Genomic DNA, 10,788 nt, shown 5'->3' on the forward strand with positions numbered 1-10,788 from the left:
GTATTGCTCTTGGTTACCTTGGTCATGGTTACCTTCTTTTGTGGGCAGAGGCAACATTTTTTTATTTCGTAAGATACGTAACACAGATGTTTATTCAATTGAAACTGCATCACATCAGAAAAGACAAAAAGTAATTTTAATTACGACTTGGCGTATACACACTTAAAAATTCTGAAATCATTCACCTAAACTTGTCACCAGAGATTGACATTTTGCTTATTGTAAAAAATTCTCATATATCAACTACTGTCAGTTGAAATTGTTGGGAAAAGTGGAATAAACTACCTTGAAGTTTTACCTGTCTTAATCTAAATATGATATGGATATCATTTTCTACATATCTGTGATCCATCAAGAAAGCACCATCCAGTGGATCATTCTAATCCTTTACAAGTTGAGGACTAAAGGCAACAATCTGACACATCATGATCATTACCAAGATAAGTCCATTAAAGTATAGATTCTAGAACTGCCATCCTTGCAAGATATAACTTCCTCTTAATAAGGAATACCTCCAGATTCTTATTCTTCAAAACTACTTTAATCCTCGACTTCCAAAATAGTCATATCATCAGGTGTCCATTAGATATTTGAGGGTTTTTCCCTTTCTTTTTGGAACAAGGTAATTCTTGTTTGAGATTCCCTAGATTAGGAATTAATCCTGACTTAAGTCACTGCAGCAATACAGTTCTAATTCTCATCATTGTTCATTTTTCTGTTAGGAATTTCTGGATGCAAACTATATCCATCCTTGTTTTCATTAGGTGTTGGAGTTAACCCTCCTGATGTCCTTCCCTTCCACCAATGCTAGTTTTTTAAAGAAATGAGGAATCATGCTAGGTAGGTTTCACTCCTACCACAAAGTACCTCTGAGTGAATGACTACCAAAATAAAGAGGATATATTAGCAGTAAAAAGACCTTTTTATAGTCTCTAAAAGCAGTGACTTGGTTTACTGATAGCAACATTAAACTGATTCTTCTATAACTCTCACAATTCCTAATAGAACCACGGAACCTTAAGTTGAAAGGAACCTTTTGAGGTCATCTAATGCATGAATCTCCATCCCTGCCCTAATCCCTCCCCATCCCTGATCCTACACTCAAACACACATCCTCAAAGAATCATAGAATTTGTTACCTTGGTATTTTCAGTGACAGAAAATGTGTTACTTCATAAGGCAGCTCATTCTCTGGGGCAATCTTATCAAAACAGTATGCACCCTGCTCTCATCATAGATCTGCTGAGATGGACTAAATAACACCATAAAAGTAAAGAAGAAAATGAAACTACTAAATCTATTCTTTTCTTTAATATAGTTTTTTTCCCCAAAGTAGTGACTGGATATGTCTATAACTGAGAACAAAGACTGGACAAACCAAAATGCAGAAAGTATCTAAATAAAATCATCTTATGCTAGAAGCAATCTTCAGAAAAACAGGAAGCAGCAAAGCTATGGCCATAACATCATTTGCCTGGTCTGTTTGTCTGGTTTTGAATAGTCCTGGTTTGTTCTCCATCTCTGAGATCACTGAACATATCTTTTTATCTTCATTCTTTAACTTTTACTCTTGTTCTCTCATCTAGGAATTCACAGTTTTTATTCCCATAATGTAAAATCTATTAGTTTATTGGGTTCAGAAACATCTAACTTTGAATACTAAGTCTATAAACACTACTACTTTACTATGGCATTTAGTTCTAGTTAATTGTAAGGCTAAGATGCAAGAGGCACCAAAAAGCAGCAGTGTCTGTTTCAGACTAGATTCATTTCCACACTAGAATGGTTTAGTTGCAGTCTATTTCACTTTCCAATACCAGAATATTATGATAATATTACATTTGATTTTCAGTTGCATTTAGATTTGCAAACAAATTCAAATCTATTTTATCTACTTCCTGGTTGCATATTACTTAACATCTTTTTAAGAGGATAATATCAATTTTTTCTTTTCCCATATATAATTGCGAGGTGAGTGATTTTCTTAATGTTACAATAAAGTTCTTAAAAATAATAGGTTTAAAAAAATCCCTTCAAAGTAGACGTTCATTGGTTTGGGAGTAAACTATGACAATATATCAAAAAGCTGACTATATAATGACAGAGTGTACAGCCAGTTTTTATTTACCAGAACTCTGAAATGAATGTAGGATTCAACTTCAGTTATTACTTTTGTGCAAATCAAATATTTAGTAGGCTAAAGGTCTGGCTCAAGAGGCAGTGTCCCATACTGTTCTAAGGATTTGTTGATGTTCTGATTTTAAAATGTTTTTCCCAAAATTCTTTGAGAATTGTGATTGATTTCTTAAAAACCTTAATATAACAGAAAGGACAATGAATTTTTTATAAAACAAAATTATACTCAGGATCATTATCATAATTTGGAAATCCATTTGTAGAGAATACAGAGAACAAAGCATCACAAAAAAGACATTTGGTCAAATATTCATCATTCCTTAAGCATGCAAATACAGCACCTAAGTCAAGGAACACAATTTGCACCCCCGTACTGAAAAGCATTCATGTGCTTAATCAATAATCATTCTCCGAGGTACAAATTATTTTTCCATCTTATTGAGTGGCATCTATTACAAGTACTCAAATGAGTATCTTAAAACCAAGCATTCTGATGTGAATCCTGGTATATCACTTCATGATTTTGGCGCTCAGTCTGCAAACTGGACTGGTCAATGGAAAGCTGCATTATTATTATTAGCAGGGAATATAAGGCAATGGAATGAAGGGAGGGAAACCCTACACATCATTCAAATAATACACTATAAAGTTTAGAGCAATCAGGATATAAAGTGTCTCTACATACTGGTAAATACAAAGTAATTGGGGTCATAAGAGAAAAAAAGAGACCACCCGACCCTGCCTCCCAATTCCCTGTCCCCCTGCATATACTGCAAAGTAGAGATTATTCAGAATATAATCAAGAATTAATTTGGTCTAGAGGCAAGACATTGAACCAATAATTTAAAGACTTGAATTTTGTCTTAGGTTAGCTATGTGGCAAGACACTCAAGTGCTCTGTGGTTCTCTGTACCTCATTGGGATATTGTTAAAGGTAAATGAGATGATATATAGGCTTTAATTTTCAGCCAGAAATGGGCTATAATGATCAACATAATTACTAATACCTCTAAAGCATAATGGCACTGATTACCAATGAGCTTGGCTTAAAACCTAATAATACCTGGAATATTGAGCACTTTGAAGTTTGTGAAATGCTTCCATACATTATTATCTTATTTGCTTGTCATTAACAACTCTAGGAAGTATGACAATTTTCACCAACAATTTAAAGGTGAGGAAACAAAGAGGCTCAAAAAGTTTAGGTGACTTGCCAATAATCACATATTACATCATCATCAAATACAGGATTTAAATCTAGGTTTTCCCAATTCCAAGTCCAGAACTCTATCAACTATATAATTGTCTATAAAGGCCAATGAGTTTGGTAACATTCCATGGTCACAAACTTATCATTGACTAAATGTATCATAGTTATTAACAAAAAAGGGCATAATCCACTGCTACTATTATCAAAACACAAAGTATATGCACTACTGATAGTGAGTCAAGGGTGTCATCTACTTCATCTTTGTATCTGAAAACAATGGACAACACATACTTCTATGGAGGACAAAAGAAAGCAGTTGGGCTCTGAACCCCTCTCATACATTATTCATATATATATATATATATATATATATATATATATATATGAAGAATATGATTCAAAAATGGAAAACAGTAAGAGAATTCCTTAATTATAATCTATTACTAGAAAAGTTTCTGGGCTTCAGGAAATGGGAGCACTTGTCTCCCTTCAACATCTATTTTAGTACACAAAGTAATCAGAAATATGAGAGGGAGTTCCTATAGAATGTACTGTGTGCAGTATGCATGTAAGACATAGCCAGTTTACTGTTTACTCTTACATGTTTCACAGTATAAAGTCCTCAAAAATTATTCAGTGATACTTTTAAGTTAATCAAGCCCCTTATACAGATGGTTTTAATATTATTTTGCAAATTGCAGCCTCCCTCATATTGACAACACTGCAACTAATCTCAAGTATGACTACAGGTTTTCACAATGTAGCTTCAATTGTGAAGGGAGACCACAGTAATTTTTAACCAAATAAAGTAGATGGCCCAAAAGAGTTGTTACAGCAACATATGAGCTTAAAGTTACTGTCTGGAGAGATCAATAACTCATGTGATAAAAGTATATTTAAGGAAGGATTTGAATTTTTTTAAATGATTTTTTAAAAAATATCTCACTACCTTAGAGCTGATTTTCACCTGTTACCCTCATTGTGCCAATTTGTACATGTTTATAAGATTTCTTCCTCAAGAAAAGAACACAGGAGAATAAAGCAATGAATAACATAATCATGAGCAATGTTAAGACATCTACCAAGATAGGAAAAACTTTTTCTGAGGCCCAAGATGCTGGCCCATGTCTCTCCTAGGATCCAGCGTTGGTTGATGAGTCTTGGTGTTCTGAAACCACCAAAAGACAAAATTCCAAAGTCCCAGCTTTGCAATCAGCCCCATAGTTTGGTCTCCCATATCCTGGTCAAATATAATTCCATGCTAGCGTTAAACTCAGTTCTCACACTTGCCTGGGGCCAGCTGAAAAGTTAGCTCTTCTTCAAATGTTACTGGCAGCCTTGCCACAAAACAAGATGCAAAAGCAGTCACCAGTTTCACAACGACAAAGACAGACATCAGACATCTGCAAAAAAGCAACAACTCTGTAAAGTAGCTGCAGATAAATGTTGGGACAGCAATGACAGATAAACATAATAAATACAGCATAGCAAGAATTTTTTTTAAAATTGTGCCAACATGTTAATACTTTTAAAAAATGAATCATAGGCATGATTTTCCAATAGAGAGATCAAGTTGCTGTGGTTGAAGTGCGCTGAAGATGACGAGATAGTATTGCCAAATAAGACAACTGGGACAGGACAATCCAAGGTCTAAAATATTTTAGATTCTCTAGCTGTATCCAGGGCTTTTTTCCTGCGGCATTTTAAAAAAGGTAGCTGGTGTTGGCCCAGTGGTTTTCTCTGCTGCATAGGTCCGAACCGACCACTCAGAATTCAGCGATTTCTGGGTCTGAGATGATGGTGGGATTGTCTCTCCTTCATCCATATGAACAGGTAAAGCTGTTGGAATAAAAATAAGAAGCAGGAGGAAGGGGACAAGACAAGAGAAGGGAGATTGGATAGGCAAAAGAAAAAATGCTCAAATTAAAATAATAAAATATTAAAACTTTCAAAAAAAAACCAAAATTCTACTAATCTCCAGAAATTCTAGTATTTTGAAAGGACAGGCAATAGAAACCCCATGCTTGTATACTTTATTTACTTAACGTTAACAGAAAGGACCTAAAACTAAGTTAAAATGCACTTAAATTAAAAAATTTAATTGTGGAAATTTCAAATGTGAGTTTCTAACATTTTTATCATTATTTGACATTGTTAGGATAAAAATATTAGAAGGAAGGATAAAAAGAAGCAAGGATGTTAGTATCCAAACAGTAGTCCAGATCAAGTTACCTACTGCTACATAATACACTCTATCTGGGATGAAAACAAACTAACAAGAGGGAAGATTGGAATTATGAATAGTTTACTTCAATAAAAAGCATTCTATTCTTTGAGAGGCACTGTGGCATATAAAATAAAGTACCATTTTGGAGTCAGAAAGACCTTGGTTTAAAAGTAGAGGTAATGGGTGCAGGCCTAAAGAAATGTACAGAAGCAGAAGAAAATAGGAGTTTTATAAGAAGTAAAGGAGTAAATTAGCACTGGAAAGAAAGGTTGAAGGCATATTGTGATGAAACTTAAATTGCCAAATTAAGACGCTGCTAAAGCTATAACAATAGAGAGTCATTAATTGTATTGTAATAAGTGAAGACAAGGATCAAATTTATTTGGCAGTTGAAAGAATGATGGATGGAAAAAAAAAAGAGACTTCAGCATGAGAGATCACTTAATCTATTTTAACCTAGACTATGTAAGAGTTATGATAAGTGCTTGAACCAGACATATAGCCCTGAAAATAGAAAAAAAAGCACAAATTTAAGACATCTTAAAAAATAAAAGACATGTTGCCTGGGTAAAACTTATAGGATCTGATAACTCAATGGCTGTGGAGGATGAAGAAAAGGAAAATAAAGATGATACTATGGTGTAGAATCCTGGTGATCCAGAAGACTGTGATGTCATTAATGAAATAGGGAAGCTGGAAAGAGGGGAAGATTTAAAATATAAAAAGATGAATTAAATTTATATATGTTGATTTTTGTGGTATCAATGAACTCTCCAAGTAAAGATGCCCTAGCAATTAGAAATACAGAACTATAGTTCTGATGAGAAAATCAGGCTGGAAATAAATTTGAGAAGCAGCTGCATTTAAAGAAGCAATGCCTTTGGAGAAAATCGAAGTCCAGATTTCTGCTCCAATGCTTACATGAAGTGTTAACTTAAATCTCTCCAAATCTCATTTCCTCATTTGAAGACTGGGATAATAATTTTATTACCTATTTCACAGAACTGTTGTGAGGATCAAATAAAAGAATCATATAAAATGTTTTATAAACTTTAACCACTATATAAATCAATAGTATATATAGAAAAATGATAAATGAAATCATAGGAGTGGATGAAATTGATAAAGGAGGGCAAGAACAGATAGAAGCTTTGAAGAATCCATGTTTTGGGGGGAGTGAAAAGGGCTAAAAGATGAATTACCATCAAAGAAGACTGAGAAAGAACAAATAAGTAGGAAGAAAACAAAGAGAAAACAATAACTGAACAGACTCTTCAAAGAGGAATGAATGAAGTATTCAACAATGTCAAAATAATATTTCGTCCTTCATTTTTGAAGACCATGACATCAGGGAGATGATGTGATATCATGTATGTAAATTGAATTGGGGGGGGGGGGGGCACCTGTGCTAAGTCACCAGTCTCACTTTCTCCTCCAGAACCATTTTGATCCTGTAACCAGATATGAATCAGGACACTGGAGATAGTCCTGGATGTGAGGTGATCAAGGTTATGTGACTTGCCCTAAGTCAAACAGCTAGTAAGAGTTAAGTGTACGAGACTGGATTCAAACTCTCATCCTCCTAAATCCAAGGTCACTGTTCTATCCACTGCATCACCTAGCTGCTTTATGTCAATATACCACATAAAGGGTCAAGGAAAATAACTAAGAGAAAACCACCATACTTGGCAAACAAGTCATTGGAAAAAGATTACACCAAAGCAATAAGAGAAATGCAAATCAAAATAAAGTGTTACTTTATAAGCAGTAAATTGGCAAAGATGATAAAAAAAATGGTGATAGTCAATGCTGGCAGGACTGTGGAAAAAAAGTTGTTAAATAAGGTTTTAAAGCCATATCTGAATTGGTCTAAATATTTTGGACCATTAAAATGTCTATACATTCTGAAACAAAGATCTCCCTAGTAGTAGGCATGGCATATATCATAGGGTTGTCAATGATAAGAAAGGTCCCATATACACCAAAATATTCAAAAGTAACACCTTTTGCAGTAGCAAAGAACTTGAAAGAAAGTAAAAATTTCTATCAACTGGATAATGGATAAGTAAGTTATAACATATAAATGCAATGCAATATATTACTATATAGTAGAAAATGATGAATATGAAAAATACAGAGAAACACTCATATGAATTAATGAAGAATAAAGTAAATAGAATTAGGAAATAAATATTCACAATGACTACTTCAACAAAATACAAGAAAATTTAAAAAATGGAACATGAACAAAACAAGAAAGAAATTTTATTGGGCATACTTGATCCTAGAAACAAAATGAGAAAAAATAGTATCCTCTCCTCTTTGATAAAGGTGGATTCTGCATGTGAAACATGTCTGACTCTGACTTAATTTTTCTCTCTTTTTCACTCTTTGTTACAAAAGATGGCTTAACTGAGTAGGAAATTAAAGGGATACAAAAATATTGATATTTATAATAAAGATTCATTAAAAAAAGAGAAGTCTTGCTCCATAGAAGCATGGAACAAATTAATGGGAACTGATACTGAACGAAGGGAGTAGAACCAAGAAAACATGGTGGATGCAGCTCTTCTCTGCAATTCAGAAAGCTAAGTCAACCCTGGGAGACTTATTATGGGCAATGCTATTCACATCCAGATGAAGAAAAACAATTTTTTTTTTTAGGTTTTTGCAAGGCAGATGGGATTAAGTGGCTTGCCAAAGACCACACAGCTAGGTAATTATTAAGTGTCTGAGACCAAATTTGAACTCAGGTACTCCTGACTCTGGCATCGGTGCTCTATCCACTGCGCCACCTAGCCACCCCACAGAATCTGAATGAATCATTCACTTTTTTTAAAAATTATTTTCTTTTTTGATTTTTGCAAAGGGTTAAGTGACTTGCCCATGGTCACACAGCTAGGTAATTCTGAAGAGTCTGAGGCTAGATTGGAACTCTGGTCCACCTCATTCCAGGGTTAGTACTCTAGTACTCTATCCACTGTGCTACCTAGTTGCCCCCACTACATTCACTTTTTAAAAATGTCTCTTTTCTTTCCTATCTCATGGTTTTCTCCCTTTTCCCTCAGTCCTAATTCCTCATAAAGGAAATGACTAATCTGCAAACATGTATATGTATAATATTCACCAGACTGTTCAACTACTGAGGGAAGGAGGGTGGGAAGAGAGGGTAGAAGGAAATTATGTAACTTACAAATATGCATATGCATATGGATGAATGTTGAAAAACTTCCATAACACGTAATTGGAAAAAAAATAAAATTATCAATTGGGGGGAAAAAGTCATGGTGACCTCAGTTGTGGTTATTCAATTGTTTCAGCCATGTCTGGCTCTTTGTAACCCCTTCAGGGTTTTCTAGTCAAAGATACTGGAATGGTTTGCATTTCGTTCTCATGCTTATTTTAAAGATAAGGAAACTGAGGCAAACTGGGTTGGTTAAATGACTTGCCCAGAATTATAACGCTGGTGTCTGAACTTGAACCCAAGAAGATGAGTCTTCCTGACTTTAGATCCTGTACTCTATCCGTTGGGTCTTTTAGTTGAACCTTGGTGATCTTAGAGAGAGTTATAGCAATAGAATGGTAGAGACAAAACCATACTACAAGAATTTGAGGAAAAAGTAAGTGATGATAAAATGGTAGAGATATATTCTACTCCTCAGTAAGAAGTTCAGTAATAGTTGTGATAAGGTAAGAAATTAGCTTGAGGGATTAGCAGAGGCCAAGAGATTTTTTTTGAGTCAGAAAGATTTTTCTTTTGACTTTAGTGTATTTCTGAAACAGAGATGCAACAAAGTATGAATCTATTCTCTGCTGTGTAAGCTAGTTTTGGTCTAACAATTATCCCCAAGAAAATATAGGTGCTCCATCAGCCAGCATCAACCATCCATATGTAGAACCATGGATTACAGCAAATGGAGAACTTTTGAGTGTTGTAGACAAGTTGATGTACCTTGGCAATGTCCTTTTCAAGGAGGTACACACTGATGAGACACACACACGCACTCTCTCTCTCTCTCTCTCTCTCTCTCTCTGCCAGAGCTAACTCAGTATTTGAGAGCCTATGAAGGAAAGTATGGGGTACAAGAGGAAGACTGACTACCCAAATTGAAGGTCTACAGAGTCATGCTGACCTCATTGTTATATACCTATGAAGCCTGGATATGATCTCTATCCTCCTTCCTGCCATGTCAGGAAACTGAATCGCTTCCATTTAGATTGTCTTAGAAAGATTCTGAAGATCACCTGGTAGGAGGAAGATACCAGACACTGGGTCCTTTCTAAAGCTAAACTGTAGACCATTCCAAAATTACTACAGAGTGCAACTATGATGGGCTGGACATGTTGTTAGAATGCCAGAAGTATGCTTGCCAAAAAGACTTTTATGGAGAACTTACACAGGGCAGGTGCTCACGGAGGTCAGAAGAGGCAATACAGGGACACCCTGAAGGTTTCTATTAAGGAACTGAAGCAGCTCAAAGGACACCCTGAAGGTCTGGTTGAAGAACTTTAGAATTGATTGTACAGCATGGGAGACACTGGCACAGGACCACCCAGTATGGTGTGCCTGCATCAGTGAGGGTGCCGCACTCTATAAGGAAGGCAGAACTGAAGCAGCTCAAAGGAAATGTGACATGCATAAGTTGTTCACAGTGACTATTTGTGCCCAACCTGTGGTAGAGCATTCTGAGCTGTGATTGGGCTGATCAGTGATTGGACACACCGTAATTTATCTTTAACATAGTGATGTCATTTTGGTCTTCCTCGATAACAAAGGACAAGTACCAACCAACCAATTCTACAGAGAGCTGCAGAAGTCAACAGTTAGAGAATAAAGATGAGAAATAGGAGAAATGTTTCATGAAGCCAAATCCAAGAACAAGTGATCAGAGATGGTATCAAAAGCACAATTAGAGGGTTAGTTTTAGAATGGAAGAGCAGCCCCTCATCTTCTGATACTGGAGGTGGAAACTGACGAAATACATAAGGTTTTCTGTCTAGAAAGAATCTGAAAATGAGCTAGCTCAAGATAATTACCCTCAGTCTTTGGGGAAGATGTGATCTGCTGAAAGTGGAGGGAAAGAATATAGCTGAGGAAAAATAAGGTTTCTAAAATCAATGCTAGGGGTGGCTAGGTGGCACAGTGAATAGAGCGCCGGCCCTGGAGTCAGGAGTACCCGAGTTCAAATCCAGCCACAGACAATTAATAATTACC

The 10,788-nt window shown here is 35.5% G+C and overlaps 1 protein-coding gene across 3 annotated transcripts in view; it reads right to left on the minus strand.

The window, feature by feature from the left end:
* Positions 1–2,371: 2,371 nt before the first annotated feature.
* The window catches only part of GPATCH2L (G-patch domain containing 2 like), a 63,375-nt gene continuing 54,958 nt past the window's right edge, over positions 2,372–10,788 (minus strand). For all 3 annotated transcript variants that reach the window (XM_074235679.1, XM_074235678.1, XM_074235676.1), the window contains exon 10: positions 2,372–5,185. In XM_074235679.1, coding sequence (XP_074091780.1) covers positions 5,016–5,185 — 170 coding nt within the window. In that variant the 3' untranslated portion in view covers positions 2,372–5,015. The remainder of the gene's footprint in view (positions 5,186–10,788) is intronic.

Source organism: Macrotis lagotis, chromosome 4, assembly GCF_037893015.1.
Source record: "Macrotis lagotis isolate mMagLag1 chromosome 4, bilby.v1.9.chrom.fasta, whole genome shotgun sequence".
Classification (NCBI taxonomy): domain Eukaryota; kingdom Metazoa; phylum Chordata; class Mammalia; order Peramelemorphia; family Peramelidae; genus Macrotis; species Macrotis lagotis.